Raw genomic sequence first — 26,354 nt, forward strand, 5'->3', positions numbered from 1 at the left:
TTTTTCTGCTACATTTTAGAACTTTTGTCACTTTACAGGCCCATAAGGAGTGGTGGAAAGGAGAAATCAGTTTGGCAACTCTTTGCAATTTGTGTTCCTAAAAATACTTCGACTTCTCTTCATTGAGGGTGGGCTATAGAGAAACGGCCAGGACAATTGTTCTGATTTGTTTTTGTTTAATTCTATGAAATTCAGCAGCTAAAGAGATGAAGATTACAATTGGGAATGCTTGAAAGAAATCATGTTTCCTTCGTAGTAGAGTACATCCAAAACAAGGAATCTTAATCTTATTATAGCAGATTTTATTCTATTTATAAAGTTTTTCCCTTTCTTCCATACCTACAATTCTTGGCCATATGAATTGCTAGTCGGGAGATTATGGGCACTGAACCTCAAGTCACCTTCTGTAGAGGGTACCATATGGAAAACTTGACTTGACCATACATTTGAAGACTTTTATCTGTTATGTTTAGATCTCCAGGACATGATACTGTCAAGTTTCTGACTGACGAACCCAACCAAAGTAAGCATGACCGAGAGGATTCAATCTCTTAATGGAAAACTTAATATTGAGCACATCATTTCGGCACCGATGAGGGCAAAACCAGATCTGGCTATTTCTCGCGTAAACCCACCTAATCAAAGTTCAGTTTCTGCCCCTCTACAATTAAAGCTGGTCACATTGTCCAACTGAGACTCCTGGTATTGTTGTGAGAAAGTCTTTCTGGCTCTGATAAACACCTGCCGAAATGTCCTTGGTTCTCACATTTGGCATCTCGATATCTGAAACCTACGTTCAGACCCCCTTCCTGCCCCTCCGCCCCCCATAGTTTGTTGACAAGCTGAGATGCGATAATAGTTGCAACAGCAAAAAGCGGGCTTTGAAGCTTGACAGATACCTTCCAGTAGGGTGAGCACAAGCTGTTGTATTTTAAGAAGCAAATTTAAGGATTGGGGCTTGCTGACAGCCAGTGTGGTGTAGCAGTTAAGGTAGTGGCTTGCACTGGTGAGAAACAAGTTCTAGTCCCTCCTCAATCACAGACGTTTAATGGTCATCTCTTAGCCCAGTCATTTTTCTGTTAAGGTGGAGGGGGCTTCTAGAAGAAAATAGGAGGCTGTGTCAAAAAGGAAAAGGGGGAATGGATAGATTATGTGCAGAATAAATATCAAACTAGGAAGTACCAGATAGCTTTTAGCTGAATGTTGTGTAGAAATGTATAGTATATAGGGGGTAAAATAGTTTATTGTTATGTAGAAATGTATAGTACACAGGGGGGAGAATAGAAGGGTGGTAAAGTATGATATAATATAATGTCACCTTGGGGAAGTCATGGGAGGAGGGGAGGGTTAGGGGTTAGGGAGGGAAGTGGGGGGAAATGGGAAAATTTGTGTTTGTAAAACTGTTTCAATAAAAAAAAAAAAGGAAAAGGGGGAAATGAACTTGTGTAAGGGGATAAAAGCTCATGAATGCTTTGTTCAGTGTCCACTTTCTGAGCACCCGTTTGCAAATACGTGAATAAACCTCTTTGCTGCTTTCAAGTTGTGGTCTCGGGTAGTTCCATATGCGAATGTGCGCTGTTTATAACACCACCAAGGTGGTAAGCGTGAAAAATGATCACAAGTCACTTCTTTCAGTCCCGAGTCTGTAGTCACTTTGAACGGTCACTGAAGGAGCCTGTTGTAAATGGAGGAACTGCCTGTATGTATGTGGCAGGCTCTTGGAGCCCGAGAGCGCCAGTTGCTCTCTTCGCTGCTGAAGGAGACCGCTGCCCTCTTTCCGTCTCTTCGCAGAAGCCTGGCGTCAAGGTTAAAACGTTCCCGTCGCTTCCAGGAAGCGCTTTTGCGCTTCTTGCACCAGCAGCGCTGCGTAAAAAGCGCAAGAAAGGAGGCGACGCGCGAAGAGACGGCAGGCGAGCGATGCTCCCCGCTCCGGTCCCTGTTATTTGGGGGGGGGGGATACTTTCTCCCCGGGAACGCTGATTGGGCAATACGCATAGCCTGAGAGGCGTGGTTTCCCTGTATTGCGATGCCGGGGAGGAGCGCTAAGAAAAAAAAAAAAAAAAACCGGAGTCAGAGCGGGCGAGGTTTCTCCTTCCCTGCCTTCGCCTTCCCGTCGCTTCCCGGTGAGTTTCTTGCTGCACTTTTCCTCCTGGGCCGGGAAGCTTGGAGGGATATTGCCGGGATATTTAAGGAAGGACTCGGAGTAGCCTTTGGGGTGAGGCTTCTTGTGCTGGGCTGGGGATTCTGGGAGATGTAGTGGAAGCGGGCCGTGGGAAAGAAAGGAGTACTCAACGCTGCAGGGCTCCAGGGCATGACTTGAGGGAAAACCCCGATCAAATCATTGCATATATTGGGGATCCAGTGATGCTTTCCAGGAAAATGGGATGCGGGAAGGGTGGTTCGGAAACGGGTATTTTCCGTCGGGTTAAAATGCCTTCTTTGGAGAGGTTAATAAACTTAAATCTGGCATGTCCCACAGGTGCTTTTTTTTCAGGAGGCACCTGGGCTTTCTTGTTTTTTCTTTTGAAGACGCTTCGCTTCTCATCCAGGCAGCTTCTTCAGCTCTGCCGGGACAGGGGGCAATGGAAGGGCTTATATTCCTTGCAGACAGCTGGTAGTCTGCCTCCTTTAAATCCTCCCATTCCCCACTGTCCTGGCAGAGCTGAAGAAGCTTCTTGGATGAGAAGAGAAGCGTCTTCAAAAGAAAAACAAAGTCAAGTTGCCTCCTGAAAAAAAAACACTTTTGGGACAACCATGACCTGAATGACTGAGAATCTCTACAGACTTTAATGTGGCATGAGCTTCATGGAATGAGCTTTGTGGCAAAGGATCTGGGCCTTTAGATGTATGTCAGTGGTGATTTAGAAAAGGACCGAAGGCAAATATCAGCAGCAAAAGGAATGTTGGAATTAATCATGCACAGAGATTCTTCTCCCTTTATAGTCGAAGTGGCTCTCTTTCTGTAATCAACTAATCAACTAATCCTGTTAATTCAATGAGATAAAAATAATAGCAATATCACTTAGACTTATATACAATGCTTCAAAGTCCTCTCTAAGTGGTTTACAGAGTCAGCATATCGCTCCCAACAATCTGGGTCCTAGTTTTACTGAGCTCGGAAGGGTGGAAGGCTGAATCAACCTTGAGCCTGGTGAGCCTGGAACTGCTGGTAGCCAGAAGTAGCCTGGATTAACCACTGCCCCATCCCGGCTCAATGGCAGTATGATACTCTGTACAGCCTGAGACAGCAATTGAAAGACCAGTATTGAATACATAAACTTGAAAAGATGGGAAATTACTGCTCTGCAAATATTTTTAAGACCAGAGCTGCATTCTTTGTGTGCACCTCTTAGTATCTACGGAGACTGGTTCGTTTTCTAACTTGGGTCTTTTGGCGTTTTTATTGCAGAAGGAGAACAGTGTGTCTCAATCAGAATCCTTTGGGTTCCTCTTTTTAATATATTTTCCATTTTCAGCAGTAATATGGAAGTGACTTTTATGGGGGCAGGTGACTTAAGCCTGTCATGAGACTTATGAAATGCTGCCTCTCCCCCACCAAAATAAGGAACAGGCGTTCTGGAGGAAAGGTAGCTCCACCATTGAATGACATCCTCTTTGAATAAGAAATGAACAAGTGTTTTATCACTTGTTTCAATTTTATCTTCTGAAAAACACCACAGTCCTGGTGATTGTGCTTCATTTCAGCTCAGTTTGTACTCTTTTTTTTCTCTCTTAAAAGCGTCTTCTTGAGACTTTTCGCACTCACTATGTCTTGAGCTATTTTTGGAGTTTTACACTGCTCCATACTCTAATTACCCCCTTTTGGGTAGGTGGGTGTTGCTTTTACAAATGTAGAGATTTTCCTGAGCAGTCTTGTCTTCCCCCACCACCCACTGCATAAATGGTGCTGTATGTGATTATTACAATTCAAGATGTGAACTTGCAATTTCTATATAGAATTAGAATTAGGAAAAAAGTACAAGGACCAGGCTGGATCAGACCAAAATTCTCTGTAGCACAGTAAAAGTGAGACACTGGAAATTGTGCAATAATAGACCCCAATTCCCTAGAATTGAATTCAGTTCTTGTTGACTGATGGAAGACTTTATAACAATGTGAAAATAGTTTGTTTTTGCTTTTTGCTTTGCTGGGTTTTTAACTTCCCAGTTTAACTTTCATTCCTGAGGTTTCCTAATGGTCTGGTGCTGAATCTGTAAACTGCTTAGAGAGGGCTGTAAAGCACTGTGAAGTGGTATATAAGTCTAAGTGCTATTGCTATTGCTATGTCCATGTAGTTGGATCCAACTTTACTTATCTTTTAAAAATTCAGCCAAGCTATATACAAGTTGCTTTTTTAAATTAGATTTTCAACAGGTGGAGGCCAATTTATCTGTTCTGATATTGATCTTGTGTTCCTGGCAACTTCAGTTTTTGATACATACACTGAAAACCCTACATACACTGCAAATGTTTAGATAAGTAACATGGATTTGTGGTGATGTTAATGTTTCTTCCCCCCACCCCCCGAAACTTTTAATATCTAGTAACTGGAAACTGGTAGCAGTCATTGAGATGATATGTGAGTGTACGCGATATGTTATTGCTTTGTAATGACAGTACTGCACTGTGGTGTAGCAGTTACGGTGTATTAGTAGAACCAGGCAGTGCAGATTCTAGTCCCCCTTAGCCATTGAAATCTTGGGTAACTAGGTCAATCAGCCAAACCTAGCTTATAGGGTTGTTGTAGGGAAAAATCAGAGAAGGGAGTGCTGTGTAATTTGTCTTGAGTTCCATGAGGAAAAACAAGATATAAAACGAAGAAAGAAAGCTGTTCAGTTAATGCTGTACCTTATGACCTGGGTCAGGGGTCTCCAACCAGTGGTGAAATTCAGTTATTTTTACTACCGGTTCTGTGGGCGTGGTTTGTTGTGACGTGTTGTGGCTTGGTGGGCATGTTGTGGCTTGGTGGGCATGGCAGGGGAAAGATACTGCAAAATCCCCATTCCCTCCCCACTCTGGGACCAGCCAGAGGTGGTATTTGCCGGTTCTCCGAACTATTCAAAATTTCCGCTACCGGTTCTCCAGAACTTGTCAGAACCTGCTGGATTTCACCCCTGTCTCCAACCCCCGTTCCATGGACTACTTCATGCTAGAAACTTTGCCACATAAACAAGTGAAACCCCATCTGTGGGATACAGACAGCTCGGGAAACCAGGCCTCCTCCAGTCCGTGGAAAAACCTTTCTCCACAGAACCTGGTGCCCAAAAGATTGAGAGCCTCTGGCCTAAATGACAATTCACTGGGATTACTTCACTGTTTCTCTCTCTGTCAGAGATTAATGAGGACAATTAGCTGTATTGAAGCCAATGATAAGAGAAGATTGATCAGAGGCAAAAGAAGTAATGGAAAGATCATAGTGTTCTAGTTCAATGTTTTTCAGTCTCAGCTACTTTAAGCGGTCTGGACTTCAATTCCTAGAATTCCACAGCCTTTAACTATAATGGAGCATATATTTTTTTTCTGTTCTAGGCAAATACTATTTATTTATTTTTTTGCCACAGCTCTGAGTATCAGCTGAGTATAAATTAGTTTAAGCTGCTTTCATCTCCTTTTTCTGTGTAGAACATGAGAGAGCTGCAGCTTCACAGTCTTAATGTTGGTGTTGGAGGAGGTTCATTATTACTAGTGTATTACTGTAGTGTTTGTGATGGGATAGACCTGCATATTTGTGCTGATGAGATGACCTTTTTTTTTTTCCTGGTAGAGATAAGATGTGGCTGCTAATAATCGCAGTGAGCTTGTTCCAAGGCCTGGTAAATTCATCAGTACTTGAAGGAAGAAAAAGAGGCGTGGATCCAGAAGCATACATGAACGTTGTAAGTTGTTATTATTATCACTTCGATTTCAGACCGTTTCAGTGATTGGTACTGCATATTTATTTTGCGGCCAATCTTTTCATGAAGTTTGTTCTTCGCTGAAAATTTGGCCTTCAGAGGAAAAACATGACACCCTGCTCTTAAGTAAATTTTCCCCAGTTGGGAGCAGTTTATAACACGTAAAGTAAAACAATACAATAAAATGCAGAATTTGTAAAGGGCATTAATGCTCAGTGCTCAGCTGAGTTCTTGTGAGATACATATCCCAAAAGGGCAAACATGTAGGAGAGGAAGAGGCAGAGCCAAATGAAACAAACAAAATGTTAAAAAGTTATGATATTTGTGTAGTTACTTACCAAACACATCTAAATTATATTAAAGTAACCAAAATATCTTTACAATCCCCCAGGCATGTCACAACTTTTGAGCACCCGTAATGTTTGGAAGTTGAAAATTGAAATGTTTGATCCACCCTACTGGGAATGGTATTAAAAGGGCTATCAGTCTGGAATTGTTGTGTTGTCACAAACAATCCAAGTCCAGGCCTCCAGGAATTTCCTTGATTTTTCACTGTAAGCCGAAAGTCAATATGTTCACCATGGATATTATATCCACACGTAAGTCTGACCCCCTTAGAGCAGGACGATCAATCTTGACAATGTGATTGGATGCGTACATGACTCCCATTATATCTGTCTTGTACAATAGATACATAGAGTGGCTTTGGGCACTGCCCTCTCTACAGTTGATAAACATTAGCCAACTGTGAAGGTTGAATCGAGATGATGGTTGCCAAAGCTATTGATTAAATACAGAAATGAATTGCTTCAGCTTTATTGCTTAGTGTTAGTTCAACAATCACATGACGTTTGTAATGGTACGCTGATTTACGTATTAATAGAACTTTTTAATGTTCCATTTAAAAAATACTTTGTGATTTCCCCCCATTCTTTTGTATATTGAACTTGCTATTTTATATGTTCTGAGATAAGTGAAATAAAATTTCTAGGCCTGTCTTTTCCAACCTCTCTAGGTATTTTGAGAAAGCAGAAAGAGGGAAATTAGCCCTAAAATATAAGGAAGTCAATTTACAAGCTTTCAAACAGAAAGGAAAGAATTTCTACTGGATTATATTTTATAATATATTTTTTTGAAACCAATAAAGGGTAAATCTGAAAAAACAAATCTGAAAGAAGTTCATAAGGTTCAAAAACCAAAAATAATTGTTTATGTTTATCACTTGCTTTACAGCAAGTGTAAAGGACAATTTTAGAAGAAAACCAAGAAAATAAATAAAGGATTATCTTCAGGGCGCAGACAGAAAGTTCAAGATGATGGGCATGATAATGTGGTTGAAGGTCCTTCCCAACATGCTCATAAAAACAGCCCAAGCTTTGTTTATTTTGTCACAGCCACCTTCTTCTTGATCGGCAGAAACCCCTAAATTTAACTTCATGTCTTTTGCATTGACATCCTATCAATTGCCATCCTTAACCCTCCATAATCATTAAGGTTGATCACCAAAAAGTTATTTACTCCAATTGCTAAGCTTTAAAGAAAAGAAGCTTTTCAAGGAAGGAGCTAAAATCTTCCAGTACTAAAATAAGACTGGGAGAAAGCATTAGACTCTGATACCTGGTTAGATTTTCTCTAGTTTGTGTGAAGGGTTGACTTCAGATTCCTGATTTTAATTCATATATACTTCGCCTTCCTATTCTATCAAGTATCAAAGTGGCTAACTTAAAAAATGAATTAAAATGACAGAATCTATAGAGTTAATAACAGACTATAAAAATTGCTACTGAAATTAACAAAAGCCCTGCCTAAATAGTGCAGCTTTGGTCTAGTGGTTAAGATACCAATTTAGAAACCAGAAGACCGAGTTCCAGTCCTGATTTAGGCATGAAAGCTGGATGGATGACTTTGGGCCAGTCTCTTTCTCTCAGCCCAACCCATTCACAGAGATGTTATTGTGGGGAAAATAGGATGAGAAGGGACTATAAAGGTACGTTTGTTGCGTTGAGTCACTTATAAAAATAATAAAGGTGGGATAAAAATAAATAAAAAGCTTTTCAGGTTTCCTCAATGTTGAATGAATGAAGATCAGTGCCAGTGATTAGAGACTCACCTGCCAGAGAAACAATTATTGGTACTTCTCTACATCTACATGTCTCAACATGTCTACATGTTTTTGGGGCAATATCTTAAACTGCTTGTTTAAGCCACGGTGGCGCAGTGGTTAGAATGCAATACTACAGGCTACTTTTCCCTGCCAGATGCCTGCAATTTGGCAGTTCAAATCTCACCAGGCTCAAGGTTGACTCAACCTTCCACCATTCTGAGGTGGATAAAATGAGGAGCCAAATTGTTGGGGGCAAGATGCTGACTCTGTAAACCGCTTAGAGAGGGCTGTAAAGCACTGTAAAGCGGTATACCGTATAAGTCTTAAGTGCTAAGTGCTATTGTAATCACTTGGCAAGCAGTCCAAATCTTTCAATATAAACATTTTTGTAGAGTAGCTATCACATTTGGCAGCAGTAGTTACTTTTGGATGCTTTTCAAGGGTGGCTCATGTTACGGTAATCCAGAAAATATGTTTGGATATATACATGGCTATCTATCATATCTGTGTTGATCAGTAACAATAGAATAGTAATAGCTGTCAAGTTTGAATCACTTCTGAACCAGTTAACCACTTACTGCTATTCAACTTACCAAAGAATTAGGAGGAGGAATGGGTGAGAAAGAATGCAAACGCTTCAAGAATAGACTGTGTGAACCGAGACACACCAAGGTCACTACTGCAGGTGCCAACAAAGGCAAAACAAAATTATTACACTGGTAATGAATTACCTTATTCATTATTACACAGTGTCATCATGATGGGTGGGAAGAAGGGAAAATCCAACCATAGAGTATTGTGCTGGAAAAACCCTGAGGTTAACCCTGAATTAAACCTGGTTTTAATTCCTCAGTGCCAAAATGGTGTACTCAAAAGTTTCACCTTTGGAATTTTGAAGTTTCCAAGAGTGCCTGCTTTTTTGGGTGTCTGCTAGTTGGACTGTTGGCAATAGTACTCTATGTAAAGCACCATAATGCTTTACAGCACACTCTGGGCGGTTCACAATGGCAGCCTATTGCTCTCAACATTCTGGGTCCTCATTTTACCGACCTTGGAAGGATGGAAGGCTGAGTCAATCTTGAGCCCTGTCAGGATCGAAACCCAGGCTGTGGGCAGAGTTGGCCTGCAATCCTGCATTCAAACCACATTACTACCAGTAGGTATATAGAGTGGCATTTGGGCCTTCTTTGGAGTTGCTAAACCATTGTTAAGCAATTGTGAACATTGAAGCAAGTGGATAGTTACCCAAGCTACTTATCAGATACAGAGATGAATTGCTTCAGCTTTATTGCTTTATTTTGGTTCGTTGGTCATCTGACAGTTACAGCAATAGCTGGTTTGCACATTAAGGGAACTTTTTTCATGTTTACCATAAAATCTACATTGTGACTTTTTTTCGTCCTTTGATATTTAGAATTTGCTTTTTGAATGATTTGTGTTTAGGGAAGAGAAATAAAATATCTAGGCCAGCCTTTTTCAGCCTCTCTAGATATTTTGAGCCAACAAACTCACCAAAATTCCTAGCTAGTGTTGCTAAAAGTTTGCAATACCAGGAATAGCAGTCCAAAACATCTTGAGAACATTAAATAGGTGAAGGCTGGCCTAGGAGCTTTAGAATAACTTAATAATCAACTATCTTTGATTTGTTTCTCTTTTAGAGTGAACTTATTTTATTCAGAGGATATCCCAGTGAGGAATATGAGGTGGTGACAGATGATGGATATTACCTAGATATTAATAGAATTCCTTATGGGAAATTAAGTCAGAAAACCAAGGGTAAGTATATGTTTGTAAACAGATAATAGAGTATTATGAAAGTCTATAAATCATTTATAAATATTGTCTGTCCTTGTTAAAGTGTTGTTTCCTATTCCCAATATATTTTAATTTGTTTAATTACTCTGTTCAGTTCAATAAGAACATTAGTCCAAGAGACACTTGTGAACTGTTGAAATGGAATGGCCAGAATTCTACTTAGTGCTGATCTTTGTGCCAAATAAGAAAAAAAAAACCTGATAGAATGAAAAAAATTCACTCATCAAAGAGTTGGTTGCTGGAATTGGGTATGTCTAATTTAACGAAAAGAAGGACTAGGGGTGACATGATAGCAGTGTTCTGATATCTCAGGGGCTGCCAGAAGAGGGACTCAAGCTAATTCATGAATTTGTGATTAGGTTCACATATTTATATGCCGCCCAACTCTCAGGATTTCTGGGTGGTTTACAAATGATTTAAAACAGGGGGCCCCATTCCTTGATTTGTGGAATGACACTGGTCCCCGGCATGGCAGAAGCTGGGCCACGCACATAAGCAAAGCACTATCTGTGGGATGCAGGCATGTGAAACTATGTCCTCTCTGCCCCACGGAAAATCCTCTCTCCAAGGAACCAGTCCCTGGTACCCAAAAGGTTGGGGGCTGCCAATTTAAAACAAAGGTACCTTCTTGTGGCTTGACCATTCGTAATCCCTCTACCAAGTCATCTGATTTTGACTTGCCTCGCTCTCTCCGGTTGTAACTGAAGAGAATTAGGGGTGATATTGGAAGAAGAGACTGCACCCCAGGGTTGTCAAACTGGCGGCCCATGGGCCGGATGCATCACATTCAGGCCACGCCCACCCCAGCTCCGCAAAGGAAAAAAACATCGTGAAACATCACGTGACGGCAATGTGACACTGGATGTTTGACACCCTTGCTCTACCCTATATCAGTGGGGATGGAAAGATCCCCCTTGTTGTGATTCTGGGGCCAATATGCAAAGTATTAAACATATTAGGCAAGATTGCACACAACGTGTATTCTCTGGTTTCCTAGAAGATCTGCACGAAGCAATGCCTGGATAGCTGGATTGGACATCCAGTTATGAGACCTCTGCCGAATCTCCATAGAAGTTTTATATACAATTATGTGGACTGTGTATATTTGTTTACTTCTCTTCTGTTATGCTGTCAGCATATGCTAAATAATAATTTAAAATATGATAATAAAAATGAAAAGGATAAAAGAGGGTAGGGATGGCAGAATAACAAACCAGGTGGAAACATCACCACCAACAAAAACAACCTAAGTTTAAAGGGCACCTGAGCCAGTTCTTCAGCCCCTCAGCATGGTACATAATTCAGCTGAGCATATCAATCAATCAACCTGAGGGTGGAAGGAGGAGGAGGGTGGGCTACAGAAGAATTTTAAAAAAGAGAAGGATTGTATGAGACAGAATTTTGTTGGAGATGTAATAAAGACAATACTTTAAAACACATGTTTTTACAATGTCCTAGAGTTACTAAATTTTTAGAGAAAGTAGTGGACCGGATAACCATCAACTGCCGAGATGGTTGCAAATGATCTCATAGAAAAGAATTGGGATGGGTAGGTCTCCTTTTTATATTGTACAGAGAAGCAGGAAAACTCAAGAAGCCAAATTAGCCTCAAGGCTTGACATCACTGATGAAGATATCCAACCTCAAAAACAAGAACTGAGATTTCCTGCTGGGTTGCATTTATTTAATTTGCCATACCTTTAAGAAGCTGAAAGATCTTGCAATCTGAAGCATTATGGCAGCAATAGTACGGTAGAATTATTTTTTTTTACTAAATTTATATGCCACCCATTTATAGGCCACCCATCTCACTATCTAGAACAGAATAGAATAACAGAGATGGAAGGGATCTTGGAGGTCTCCTAGTCTAACACCCTGCTAGGCAGGAAGCCCTACACCACTTCAGACAAATGGTTATCCAATCTCTTCTTAAAAACGTCCAGTGTTGGAGCATTCACAACTTCTGGAGGCAAGTCGTTCCACTGATTAATTGTTCTGTCAGGAAATTTCTCTTTAGTTCTAGGTTGCTTCTCTCCTTGATTAGTTTCCACCCATTGCTTCTTGTTCTACCCTCAGGTACTTTGGAGAATCTCCTTTTGGGAATCTCTTTGAAGAGATTACATTAGCATCAATGTATTTATGCATCGAATCTGCTGTCGTTCAAAGAAAGGCATTTGTACACAAATCCACAAACAGCTGTGGAAAACTTTCTTGCCTTAGGAGAGGATGTTTTTGTTCTGCTTCTAACTATTTGTAAAATGCTTCCCTTTCAGAACCAAGACCAGCGGTGTTTCTGCAACATGGCTTACTTGCTGATGGCAGTAACTGGGTGACTAACCTAGACTATAACAGCCTGGGTTTTGTGCTAGCTGATGCTGGTTTTGATGTTTGGTTAGGGAACAGCAGAGGAAACACTTGGTCCCGAAAACACGTCAATTATACCACAAAGCAAAAAGAATACTGGATGTTCAGGTAGACAAATTTACTAAACATTAGGACTTCTTTGGTTTTGCCCCTTTACCTATCCTTTTATGTGCCATGTGCCTGCTTTTTATAACTTTATTAATGAAAGTGTATGTGTGTGCGTGTGCATATGTAAGTATAATATTATAGATGGTGTCAGTGAGAACTGCTAAACTGCTAATCTAAAGCAGGAGACCTAGCTAGAGTAATACACCTAGAGCAGACCTGGGCTTCTACAGCCCACTAGTCACATCTAGCCCTTTAATTGTCCCTGTCTGGCCAGTGGAGGCAGCCCTATTGGTTCTGCCCTCTCCCACAGTCCCAGTTTCACATGTGGCCTCTTGGGAAAATTAATTTCCCACTTCTGACTTAGAGAATTTCTTGAGGAGGAGGTTTAAGAATACCAAGAATTCACTCTGTACAGAAGGCTCAGCACTGCAGCTGTACTACACAGCTAGGAATAAGAGATAACACTTGATTATTGCCATTATATGAAATCTATATAGTTCACACGGTGTGACAAACTGGTGCTAGTGCTGATATCTAAGGAGGACGACATATGATGGCCGATGCATATTGCTTGATTCGTATGGCGAATCACTGCTATGTGGGTGAAACTAACTATGACTTCTTCACCAAATCCATAATATGTAAACCAGCCCTTTTGCTTTCATAAAGAGCTTTGCCAATTACATTTTCGTCCTGGCACTTTCCCAAAGCTCACTTTGGGCAATGCTAGGAGCTGAAGTGCAGAAATCTTAAAAGTTCTTGAGATTGAGAAACACTGGATTAAAAAAACCTAGATTCCAGATTATTCCCAGCTATAAAAGATCAATGGATATTTTTCAGCCAGTTGCTGTTTCTTTGCATAGATATCAAAGTTCTTGTAGTTTGGAAAAATGGGAAGAGTGAATGGTGTGTAGGCCACTTTGAGCTCCTGAAGGTGGAATATAAATCAAATAAATGAGAGTTCATGATGTATCTAATAAAAATAAGTAAGTAAAGAGGAACACCTGTGCTTATATACTTCTGGGTAGGTTGCAGGATCTTGAGAAGCAAACTATGGAATCATTGGAAGACTATACAAATAAAAATCACAGGGGTATAAAATTGGTCATGATTCTTGCAGAATGCAGAGAGGTTTCTCAACTATTAAACTCCAAATTTATACTTTTTATTTTTATTATTAAACCTACCTTATTCATCTTATCTTAACTATCACTTTCAACATACATCTCCTCATTTTAATTATCCCACCTCATTTTATATCTTCCTAAAGAAACCCAGCGTTATTATCTTTATCTTTGTTGTTAAACCAATCATTTTTATTTCTTGACTGTTAAACACAGCATAAACATTTGTTTTACCTGTTGAACACAGCATATCCTTTTGTTATTTTTTGACTGTTACACAGCATGCCCTTCCTTATTTGGCTGTTAAACACAGCATATTCATTTTTGTTTGGCTGCTCAATACAGCATATTGTGGCTTTTTGGCTGCTAAACACAGCATATTCATTTTTTTGCCGTTACACAGCATATTCAGTTTTGTTTTGGCTGTTACACAGCATATTCATTTTGTTTGGCTGTTCAACTCAGCATATTGTAACTTTTTGGCCGCATATTCATAGTTGGTTTAACTATCAGTCTCTACTTAAATCTTTCTTTGTTATTTCCATCCATCTATGCATTGCTTTTTCACATAATCTTATTTTTCTGTATCCTTTTTCATGACATTCATGACATTTTAACATTGAGACATGGTTTTTACTTAAAACATATCTTTAACTATATTTATAAATTCCTTTTAACATTTTCAATTAATCATATTTATCTTTTTCCTTAACATTTTAACATTAAAACATAGTTCTTGCATCTATCATAACTTTACATGTAGTAATTAATTTCTTTTAACATTCTTAATTTCTATAAAAACCTCCTTTCTATTAATACAATCCATCTTTACTTTATTTTATTTTTAATCACTTTATCTTCATTTCCTCGTCTGCAAACATATATTTCCTTCAATTTTCCAAATTATTAATTTTGTTCTTCATAAATCAAATTAATTCTCTTTTCTTATTTTGGTTCCGGACATGATATATCAAATCTTTTTCTTTTAAGGCTGCACTTAATCTTTCTTCTGTTCCTGCGCCAGTACTTAAGTTATTATTATTTCAACTGTAGGAGTTCCATTGTAGATTTCTTTTCTTTTCACAATAATCAAACCGCCTGCAAACGGGGAAAAAAAAATCCTCCTCCACAGAGTTCAGTAATGTTTATCTATAGAATTCAAAGTTTCCCATAACCAAAGGAGGTTACAAAGTTCCTCTTTACGCCAGGTGTGTCTCTCTGTAATCCACATTTTACATTAGTTATGCAAGACTCCATTTTATTTATTATTATATAACTGTCCAGTCCATTTCTTCTTCTTTTAACTTAAAAAACAAAAATTATCAAGTCTTCTTTTTCTTTTTTAAAATCCAATTCAAATTTTTAAAGTGTTTAGACTTTTAACCATATTTCCAGATTAGTTCTCTTAGTTTTGTTCCATTAATTGTTACTCGGGTCTTTGTCTCTTTAAAGTTGTAGTTTTTAAAAAATTTTCCAAAACCCCTTTGTTGCATAGCCGCTGTTTTAGGCTAGGGGTCTTCTAATTGTTAATAATGCTCCGAACGTTGTTACAAGCCTGGGCTGTTGTCACTCACCCGGCTTCAAAGAACTCCGTCTTTCTCCACTTTCCTCCAGCACTTTTCTTGCCCGGTTGTCACAGCTGCCGCCCCCCACCGCCAATTCACAGAGGGTTCCCTCTGACCTCCGAGAAACTTGCCTGTTCCTCTCCCCCGTCGCTGCAAGACGGATTCGGTCCGAAGACCGTTCGGTGGTTCGGCAGCTGGGGTTTTCGCGGGACTCATCAAAGCCCGCTATTTCCCTGACTGTCTCGCCGCGACATCAAACCGGAAGTCATCATAGTTGTTTCATCTTTGACTTAGTCTTTTAAAACAAGCCACATCTCCATTGTAAGTAAAGAAGCTAAACCAGAAGTATCTTGATAGGTCAGTAAAGGACTCGTGAACCCTAATATGACTTGAACCCTGGTATCTTTCCCTCACATTGACTGGATAATATTTCAATGTGTGGCAGCTTGGATAGTATGGATCCTGCTTCTTTATGTTATGTGTAACTCTGATGGATTCCCTCTCCTCTTTAGTTTTGATGAAATGGCTAAGTATGACATTCCGGCTTCAATAAACTTTGTCTTGAATAAAACTGGTCAAGAGCAACTGTTCTACGTTGGTCATTCTCAAGGCACCACCATAGGTAGGTTAACAAACTACTTTGCTAAAATTACACTGGTAATTTTAATAGCTATGTAGGTGAAGTTGAATGTCATAATGCTTATCTATAAAATAATAATTATCCCTAATACAGGTAAATAATCTTCATCAGTATTCCTTACATTGATGTTTTCCAGATGAGTTATGATTGCATCTTGTGGAATGTGTAATCTGAAGGGTATTAGTTTAGGAAAGACATGTTTTAAATAATGGAAAGTATTTATGTATGAAAGCTTGAATGACGACTAAAGTTTTGAAATGACTCTGGACTGAATTAAAGATGTCTTGGACCAAACGAATGCCCCAATTTCAGTGGAACTCTATAAAGGGATATATGCTTACAGGGGTCTCCAACCTTGAAACTTTAAGACTTGTGGACTTCCAACTCCCAGAATTCCTCAGCCAGCAAAGCTGAGGTCCACAAGTCAAAGTTGCCAAGGTTGGAGACCCCAGGCATATAGTGTGTCTGCACAATATGTTAAATTCTCCTTGTGGTTTGTTGCCTGCCTATTTTAAAAATGTCACACCCTATGAAATTAGTGGAAGCCTGTGGGAAAAAAGAAATCAATTTTTTTCAGCATAGCAAAAGAGGTTTTTATATCAAATTTCAGAGTGTTTAATCATTTTGAAAGCTGCTTTGGATTTATAAAGAAAAATGGATGAAAACATTCTTCAGGCACGGAGAAAGTCCCCTTTTGCTTTAATGATGCTAGCTATAAACACTGAAAATTATAAAAAATACAATTGCTTTTGTGGAATATGCAACAAATTGTTTTCCTACTGATTTTGTTCAGACGCCTAGTTTAAGATCTATTCATGTCTTTCATGTTTCTCCCTCCTCCAGGTTTCATAGCATTTTCAACTTTTCCAGAGTTGGCAAAAAAGATAAACATATTTTTTGCATTGGCACCTGTTATGACTGCAATGTTTTCATCCGGTGCTTTGGTTAAACTTGGAGAGATTCCCGAATTGCTACTTAAAGTACGTGTTTTGTTTAAAATATTTGCTTGAACCACAAAGTGCAGATGTTAGGTGATGTAGCTAAGTACTACATTTCTTTTTGTACATACTTGAACAAAAGACCGACGTGCCTTTGAACAAAAGTCTTAACAAGGATCCCAGTTTTAAACAGACACCACCTGTGTGACTTGAGATGTTCTGGGGCATCATAGATGATGGCTGTCTAGTCTGCGTCCTCCTCTTTTCCTTCCATAGCGGGGAAGAGGGAGGTTGACCCAAAATCGCTTTTTAAAGATGTCCATTACCCCCTCCCCAAAATTATTGAAAGCTGTCCAGCAGAGGTTTTGAAAGAAAAAACACCACCAAAACACCACCTAGGGATTAATTAACAGATTTAACAGATTAACAGAGTTGGAAGGGACCTTGTAGGTCATCTAATCCAACCCCCTGCCCAGGCAGGAGACCCTACACCATTTGTGACAAATGGCAGTCCATTCTCTTTAAAGCTTCCAGAGATGAAGCTCCCACAACTTCTGAAGGCAACTTCTGTTCCATTAGTTGATTGTTCTCACTGTCAGAAAATTTCTCCTTATTTGTAGGTTGAATCTCTCATTGATTTGTTTCCATCCACTATTCCTTGTCTGGCATTAGGGTGCCTTGGAAAATAGCTTGATCCCTTCCTCTCCGTGGCAAATATTGGAACACTGCTATCGTGTCTCCCCTGGTCCTTCTCTTCACTACACTAGCCTTGTCCAGTTCCTACAACCATTCATTGTATGTTTTAACCTCCAGTCCCCTAATCAAGCCTGAATATCTTTTTTATAATGTGGTGACTTACTTTCACCGCACTATAAAAAGTTACTTACTTGGCCTTGTTGCTTGCAGGGGCCTTGTTGTGCAGAAATGAGTATAAAATGGGGGAAATCCTAATTTAAGAAACGTGAACTACTATAGATTAGATTTCATTTTGGATGGATTAGTATTTGAAAAAACAACAACGTTGAAAGCAGTTCTTCTGATTATCAGTCCCAGCTTGCAGGTAGTTCTCAATTTACCATCATTCTTTTACTAACTGTTTAAAGTTACAATGGCACTGAAAAAAGTGACTTATGTGTCAGGGTTCCAAGTAACACCCCCAATGAAAGAAAACTCCGAGGCTTGAGTTTCCTCAAAGTTCCATTTTATTAGAGATGCCATATTGACACATCTGGGAAAACCCAAATCTGAAAGTTTCCAGGTTTCCCCACCCAAAGGAAAGTTCAAGACCCTGCCCAACACCCACATGTCCATCACATGGTCCAATCAAAACACTGTCCTAACTGGAGATGCCTCCCAGCTCCAACTGTCCAGGTGCAGGGCAAGATGTCCTTGACTCTCTGAGAAAGGAATGTTATCACCCTGGCTCCATACACTCCCCCCTCCCAGTTTCCCAAAGTAGTAAATTTGACAGGCCTGAAGGTCCAGTGAAAAAGATGGCTTCCAGGTATGACCATTTTTCACACTTGCCATCGTTGCAGCATCCCTCTGGTCACATGTTCAAAAATTCAGATGCTTGGCAACTGATCCATATTTATGACAGTTGCAGTGTCCTGAGGGCATGTGACCTTCTGACAAGTAAAGTCAACTGGGGAAACCAGATTCACTTAACAACACTGTTACTAATGTAACATCTGCAGGGTTTCTCTTAAAAACTGGCAAGAAAGGTTGTAAAATGGGGCCAAAACTAACTTAACCACTGGCTCAAATGTGGTGGTAAGTGTGTTCTTCTGGTGCAGACAAAAGCTTATAAGCCCTGCATTAGGCTAATCAAAATCTTGTATAGATAAAATTTAAACAATGAAATGGTGTGATCTACTTTCACAGGACTTGTTCCACATTGCACACTCCGTGTTTCTGCATGTTGTTTTATTAAATACTAGTAGCTGGATAGCCCTGCTTCGTTACAAAACTGTGTGATTGGGCTTGATAAATTGACAGTTAAAGCTTGAAAATTTATGTAGAATGTGTAATTCCTTAGCATCAATGCGCGTTAATATAAGGCAATTGGCAGTTGGAACAGAGTTCTTTTCAGGTGGGGAGGGGGAGTAGAACATCTAACTCCTAAGCATCAGAGCGTGTTAATAATAATAAGAAATACTACTAATCTGATGGTCATTTCGAAAAATCCTTAGCGAGCACCTAGAAGCCAAGAGAAACATACGTGCCAGGTTTCAAATTTGTACGCTTTACAGTTGTGGAGATTTTGTGATGAGTGAGTGGTATTTGGCTTTTATACATAGATAGATAGATAGATAGATAGATAGATAGATAGATAGATAGATAGATAGATAGATAGATAGATAGATAGATAGAGGTTAAGTGGCATTCTCAGTAGTAACACCAGTCCTGTAATACAAAAGTTAATCTTTGCTGCCAATAGCTTAATTATGCTGTCATGGGGCAAAATTTACTCTGAAGTACCATGAATTCAGTATTAAAACCATAGTGGGAAAATGGACCAGAATGTATCAAATAAAGCAGAGTTTGATGATTCTGTAATTATAACATTTAGCATTTAAACAGTGTCCCCCAGTGCATTGGTTTGGTTCATTCTGCCAGTCGTAGATTGAGAACGAGAGATGTTCAGTTGCTCCAAGTTCTCTATTGAGTTAGTGCCTAGAAAATACTTGAATTGAGTGTTGTATGTTTTACCTGTTCTTACTACTGTGAGGTTCTACTGCCAACTTTCTTGAAAAGATGAAGTACCCTACTCAGGTTGAAAAAAAAATAGTAATTGCTGATCTTCTTGGCATGAGTCAAGAGACTTGATAGCAGTTTCAGTTTCACTGAAGTAGCCACGAGGATCTTGCCCACGTGGATTAATCTGCTGAAATTAATACAGAATACATTGCAGAAAATGTCCCGAGTGCCTCCGAAAGCTCTATTAAGAGTAAGCAATCATACGATCTATTGTATATTAAATCAAATGTAATATTTTCTCTGTCATGCTGTCAGTTCTTTTTTAGAATGACTCCCTTCTAAGCCCCCCCTCCCCCCCCGCCCAAAATACAGATTGAATGTTACAGGAAGACAACTTCTGATTAAATATTAGGAAAAACTTCCTAACTCTAGGAGCAGTTCAATCATGATATAACAGTCATAGTTATGATGCCATAGTATATATGAAATAAAAAGAATATTTTTAATTCTGGTTTTCCACATTGAAAGAAAATTAGTAGATGTCCTTAATTAACTTAAGTAGATGTACTTCTATCCCAAATGAGAGAATTGACATTCCTTGAATCAGATATGTGGCCTCTTAATGACTGGGTAGATTCATCGCAGTAAGATTCAAAATAGTTTATTTTGTACCAACATAGGTGAATCCATTCATTAAGATCTAGCAGAATATGTGAATGAAGCCATATCATCTTACTCAGCTACATTAAAATCACAATGGTAATATGTTTAGCATTTAAAAAATTTTAATTGAAGTTTATCTTAATATAAAATTCAAATAGAAATAAAGATTTATTCATTTATTTATTTAAATTTTTATACCACCCTTCTCCCGAGGGACTCGGGGCGATGCACAGCCAACAATAAAACACATATATCCATAAAATTTTAAAAAAAGTTTAAAAAACATATTAAATAATTTGGCCCCAATATTATATTATTTTAATATTATATTAATAGGAAAAATGAGAAGGGAAAAGGGGAAAGGTAACTGGGAAGGAAATAAAAGCAATGACTTCCAACTTTTTTTAGGTGCAGTAAAGTGCACATAAAATTAGAATCTCATTTTTTATTTCTACATAATTAGTAAATACTACCTATTTCTATAACAACAAATGAATTTAACGTTTTTTAAAAAATTAAATGTAAATTTAACAACAAACTCCAAAATCAAAATTTCATCCCCCACCCCTCACCGTTTTGAACGCAAAATCCGGAAGCAGTCTCCCGAATGTAAACAAAACTGGATATTAAAACAGTTAATTTTCTCTTCTCTGCAGCTCTATCACCGTTTCCATCTATTTTTCCTTTGTAGGAATTGACATATCCTTTCATTTTTGCGCATATGGAATTTTTGCTGCAGTTAACATAGTTGATAAATGTTCATATTTTTTTTCCCAAGATCTTTATTCAGTAGTTCTAAAAGAAAACATCTGGTTTCAGTTTTATGTTTGTTTTACGAATCTTCTGAATTAAAGGATAAACCTGCCTCCAATATTTCTTTGCTTTCCTAATTCTACCAAATATGATAAAAAGTACCTTCTTTCCAGCAGACATTTGAAACACTTTTATACTTCTTGGTCAGATTATCAGGTGTTGGGTACCATTGATACAGAATATATAGTCGTCTTAAGTTTTCGCGGGTGTGTATATGCAAAAAATTAAAATCTCGGGTGTTTTCCTGCGTCATGTTAAATAAGTTAGTTAAAATGTTTAAAATTCTGATTAAAATCCTAGCTTAAAATCATCTAAAAATCCTTACAGAGCACTCTGCAAGGTCCTTTAAAACTTTAGCTAAAATCCTACCAGTACCTTAAAAGTTTTTCTTATAGCAACGTTTCGACAGGCTCACAACCCTGTCATCTTCAGGCTCTTATCTAGTTTAGAAGCTGTGGGTGTGTTGCGAGGTTGGAGGTGTCGCTTTTCTATGTTTGCTGCTGCTGACGTATGCTGGTTAGCCTGTAACTCTATGTTGTGATTGGAGGACAGCAGTTTTTCTTCCTCTTTAAGGTTATTGTTCAGTGTAATTTCATTCTGTTCCTCCACATACAGTATTTTCTCACTGCTTTAGCATTGTGACCAAGGGTTTTTTTTGTCCACTGAATCATACAGTATGGATTTATTTTCCAAATTCAGGGTCAGTGTTTTGTAAATTTGGCAATAACATAGAATAATAGGGTAGAGCAAGGGTGTCAAACTCACGGCCCGTGGGCTGGATGTGTCACACGCTGGCCACACCCACTCCTGTTTTAGCAAAGGGGGAAAGTTGCGATACATCACGTGACGACATGATGATGTGAGTTTGACACCCCTGCTTCAGAGGTTACTACTACTACTACCTTCTGCCCATGGCAGGAAATCCTAGATCACTCTGGATAAATGGCTGCATAGTCTCTTCTTGAACACCTTCAGTGATAGAGCATCCAAAACTTTGGGAGGCAAGCTTTTCCACTGATTAATTATTCTCACTTTCAGGAAATTTCTCCTTAGTTCTAGGGTGGATGTCTCTTGAATGATCTTCCACCCATTACTTATTGTCCAGCCCTATGATTCTATGTTAATCATATTTAGAAGCATCTTTATTTTTCAGTAAAGTGACCTATGTTATACTATTCTTATTTTGGCAGGAAATGTTTGGAACGAAGCAATTTTTCCCCCAGAATGCTCTAATAAAATGGTTTGCTACCCACATCTGCAGCCGTATTTTACTTGATGATCTTTGTGGCAACTTTTTCTTTCTCATGTGTGGATTTAATGAGAAAAACCTAAACATGGTAAGAGCGTGAATTAAAGAGCCTAAATGTGTAAACTCTGTTTTGAAATGAAATGAATTAATCTGTAAATTTTTTTAAAAAAAATAACATTGTGCATGTTATTGGACAGGCAAATACTCTTCTCTAAGCTTATATCTCAGCTATTTGGTAATGAAAGACTGAGAATCATAGCCAGCTTAAGAATGGCAAGATGGTGTATCTCAAATGCTAAAGATTCCCTGAAGTTGAACTGTTTTTCACTTGCCTAAATAAGTCTAGTTCAGGGGTGTCAAACTGGATTTCTTGGCGGGCTGGATCAGCATTCTAGTTATTCTCCACAGGTCGGCTGGAGGAGGGGGAGGGGGGAAGGAGATGGGACGGACGGCCCCCTGCAGCACCCTGCTGGCCAAAATGGGGTATGGGGAGGCGCAGCCCCCGCATGCCCTGTTTTTGGCCTGGACAGCCTCCTGCAGCACCCTACTGGCCAAAACCCATTTTGGGTAGCAAGAGGCCATCCAGGCCGAAAATGGGGGGGGGGGCTGCAGCTCTTTTCTGCTAGCAGAGGCACTGTGGGCCAGTCCTATTTCCAGGCCGGCCCCGTGGGCTAGATCTAAGCACTTAGCGGGCTGGATTTGGCCCGCTGGCCTTGAGTTTGACACCCCTGGTCTAGTTCATTCAAAAAATAGTCAGATCAGCCCTTCTTAGCTTTTCCGAGATTAGCCAGGGTCAATTGCATTTGGACATAATGGCCAAATGTTAAGTCCTGATGCACTTTTCCCTTTAAGATGAAATTTTTAAAAAGAAGTAATTGATATACTTGGTTATAGATTTAGCTAATCATTTCACTGTGGTTTTCAGAGCCGTGTAGAAGTATATTCAACACACTGCCCAGCTGGAACATCTGTCCAGAATATGCTTCACTGGAGTCAGGTAGAGTTGAAATTCCCAGGCTGATTGATTAATGCTTGCCACAATGGTGTCTAGGTTATTGGCTTGCATTTATGAGTCATGATTCTAATGTTAGCTTTTACTCTGTTGCAATTCTGCACGTGCTGTTCTAGGAGTAAGACCAACTGAACTTTGGAAGTCTTACTTCAAAGGAAATTCCCTCAACAGGAGGTGGATGTTAAGATTACTCAGTGCCATTATTTGCACTAAGCCCTTGATACCTGCCAGTATGGGAAGACTTTGGAAAATATACACAGCTGTGTATTTCTCAAGGAATGGGCGGGTAAACAAGTGTTACAAGAAAATTGCTGCACCTGAGAGTTTGTTTTTTCTTCCAACATATAATAAATGCCTCAGAGCAGAAAGGCAGTAAATTGAACAAATGAATGAATGAATAAATAAATAAATATTCTTGAAGGCATACACACCTTTAAAAGTAACTTTATTTTCAGGTTGTAAAGTCTGGGGAAATCAGAGCATTTGACTGGGGAAGCAGAAAAGAAAATATGGCTCATTATAACCAGGTAAGAATTTCCAAAGGGAGAGACATATTAGACTGCAGTATTATCAGATCACCAATATACAGGTTGTCCTCGACTTACAACCACAATTGAGCCCAGAATTTCTGATGTTAAACGAGACAGGTGTTAAGTTTTTGGTTTTTTTTGCTTTAATTTATATGCCACCCTTCTCCAGAGACTCAGGGCGGCTTACAATGCGTTAAGTAATAGCCTTCATACTTTTGTATATATATACAAAGTCAGGTTATTGCCCCCACAAACTGGGTCCTCATTTTACCTACCTTAGAAAGGATGGAAGGCTGAGTCAACCTTGAGAATTGTTGCCCCATTTTATGACATGTCTTTCCACTCGTTAAGTGAATTACCGTAGTTGTTAAATTCGTAACATGGTTGATAAGTAAATCTGGCTTCCCTATTGACTTTGCTCGTCAGAAGGTCAGAAAAGATGACCATGTGACATTGCAAATGTCATGAATATGAGTCAGTTGCATAGAGTCTGAATTGAGATGACATGACCATGGTGATGTTGTAACTTTAAATGGTCACCAAATGAACTGTTATAAATCGAGGACTACCAATAATAATAATAATAATAATAATAATAATAATAATAATAATTCTAAATTTGCCGGACTTGAACATTTTGACTCTACAAAAAACCACCTTACTCGGAACAGCTTACATCCTCCGACGATACCTTAACAGTTCCTAGGTCCTTGGTTAGGACTCGAGCTGCTGAGCTATTAACCAGCCTCAAAGGCTGTGAATCTCACTAAAGATTAACCAATAAATAATAATAATAATAATAATAATAATAATAATAATAATAATAATAATAATAACAACAACAACAATAATAATAATAATAATGCTTCTTCTTCCTCCTCCTCCTCTTCTTCTTCTTCTCCGCCTTCTCCTTCACCACCTCCTCCTCCTCTACCTCCTCGTCTACAATTACATAATTTTTCTTGTGAATGGCCTTATCCTAAGGCAATGATGAGGTGTCCCCCACCTTTCCCATTTATAATTGTGCTTTCTGGGCAAAAAAAATATTCCCATTTGTATCTACTTAGAGAGTTAATCATCTGTGGAAACCTGTTTCAAATGAAGTGGCTAAAATGTGTGGCACTGATTTGTAATTGTAGAGAGAGAGGGAGGGAGAGAGAGAGAGAGAGACCCCCATGTATAGGACGCCCCCATTTTTCATGTAAGTAAGAGTAAGTAAGCACACTACAAGCCATCACTGTGCAGAAGCCATCTTACTAGAGAGTGAGTAATACAAGAACAGGAAATGCATCACAGGAACAATAGATATGAACTCTATCATAGTTGTTTCCTGTATCACATGGCCACTCTAGGCAATGTATACAGGAAACAACTACAATAGAGAGGAATGATAGAGCTGCATATAAAGTAGAGGCTCGTCTGGCATATGCGGTGGAGCTGGAGGATGGGGATGGGGCATGCCTCCTCCTCCTCCTCCTCCTCCTCCTCCTCCTCCCCACCCCCGTGTACAAGATGCCCCTCCATTTTCAAGTAAATATTTTAAAGAAAAAGTAGCATATTATTCATGGAAAAATACGGTAGTTTATCCCAGATGACTTGTTGAACAGATCTATAGAACCTTGGCTTTCCAGTTGTTGCCAAACTACAACCTCAGCCAGTTTGCTCAGTGGTGACATCAGGATGAGAATCTCTTTGGATTTTTTAACCATTATTTTTCCTTCTTTCTTAGCCAATACCACCTCCCTACAAAATGGAAAAGATGCTTGTTCCAACAGCTATATGGACGGGTGGCCAGGACTGGCTGGCAGACAAAAAGGACGCTGCTATGTTAATATCTATGATCCCAAACTTGATATACCACAAGGAGATCCCAGATTGGGAACATCTGGATTTCATCTGGGGCCTTGATGCCCCACAGCGCATGTTCAGAGATATGATTCAGATGATGCGGAAAGCTCAATATGCCCATTGATTACTTGAAGTTGTAGTCCCAAAACACTGATGCACTGTGAAAAGGAAGTCTTGCTTTTTACCTACGTATAGTATTATTCTGACACAAGCCTTCTAGCAATACCTTAAGAAACGGAAACTGCATTTGTCATATAATTTTTTTTAAATTCATGCAGTTTTAATGGAAAGGCAAAAATAGGTAGTGAATGATACCAAACGCCTTGCAGTACTGCTGTTCTTGCACTATTCAGATAATTTTTGAAATGAGGGTTAGGGGAAAAAGACAATTTATTGAACCTTGCTAATGTCCATGATACCGAGGTTGTGAAAGCTATATAAAAATGGCTGTCTGTGTGTGATTATTTTATTTTGCTTATTTTGTTGGAACAAATCCCTTTGAAAATGCACTTAGATAGTTTGGCTAGGGAATCAATAAGGATAACTAGTAATGGTTTAAATTTTACATCTGTGAAATTTACGTTGACAGCTCATTCCAAAGCACACACTCCTTGTCTGCTTAAAATGTAAAAGAAGCACTTGGAAAGCAAGCACCTTAGTTCTTTAAACACAAATGATCTTGGAAAGTTTTTACGGAGTAGATTTCCTGCCTTAAAATCCTCCTGTGGATTTTGCAACACGTACTTAAAGGTGCACCTCTCCGTAATATGGAAAGAAGAAATATTTTTGTTTGTTTCAGTAGGAAAAGGCTTGCAGGGCAGGCTTCTTGAATTGTAGTCCTAGTTTTGGAAACAGATGCATGCTTTACATTTTCTGGGACATCTGGAAGACTTGGGTGTTTTCGAGGGAGTGGGCATTTTAAAGGCAATATCATGTGTAGAAGAGACTGTTCTCTTGGAAATAAACTCTTGATCTTTTATAATGAAA

General features: G+C 39.1%; 1 protein-coding gene across 2 annotated transcripts; it reads left to right on the forward strand.

Annotated features, from left to right (window-relative positions):
- Positions 1-1,876: 1,876 nt before the first annotated feature.
- LOC117660047 (putative lysosomal acid lipase/cholesteryl ester hydrolase) lies at positions 1,877-26,354 on the forward strand. 2 transcript variants are annotated; one of them, XM_060692079.2, is made up of 10 exons: positions 1,877-2,123; positions 5,765-5,876; positions 9,657-9,774; positions 12,087-12,285; positions 15,487-15,596; positions 16,458-16,594; positions 21,919-22,065; positions 22,903-22,974; positions 23,445-23,516; positions 25,249-26,354. In XM_060692079.2, exons 2-10 carry the CDS (start codon positions 5,772-5,774, stop codon positions 25,489-25,491), a joined length of 1,203 nt encoding a protein of 400 aa, XP_060548062.2. In that variant the 5' UTR covers positions 1,877-2,123; positions 5,765-5,771; the 3' UTR covers positions 25,492-26,354. The 2 variants fall into 2 exon arrangements, with proteins under 2 accessions (XP_060548062.2, XP_060548069.2); XM_060692086.2 differs by having other exon boundaries at positions 2,085-2,215.

The sequence above is a fragment of the Pantherophis guttatus genome, chromosome 6 (assembly GCF_059756535.1).
Source record: "Pantherophis guttatus breed Tessera chromosome 6, ASM5975653v1, whole genome shotgun sequence".
Taxonomy (NCBI): Eukaryota; Metazoa; Chordata; class Lepidosauria; order Squamata; family Colubridae; genus Pantherophis; species Pantherophis guttatus.

Coding starts and splice junctions, on each gene's coding strand:
- LOC117660047 (XM_060692079.2), top strand. CDS start 5,772: ATGTGGCTGCTAATAATCGCAGTGAGCTTGTTCCAAGGCCTGGTAAAT. Junction 9,775..12,086: donor ATTAAGTCAGAAAACCAAGG/GTAAGTATATGT, acceptor CTTCCCTTTCAG/AACCAAGACCAGCGGTGTTT. Junction 12,286..15,486: donor AAAGAATACTGGATGTTCAG/GTAGACAAATTT, acceptor TCTCCTCTTTAG/TTTTGATGAAATGGCTAAGT.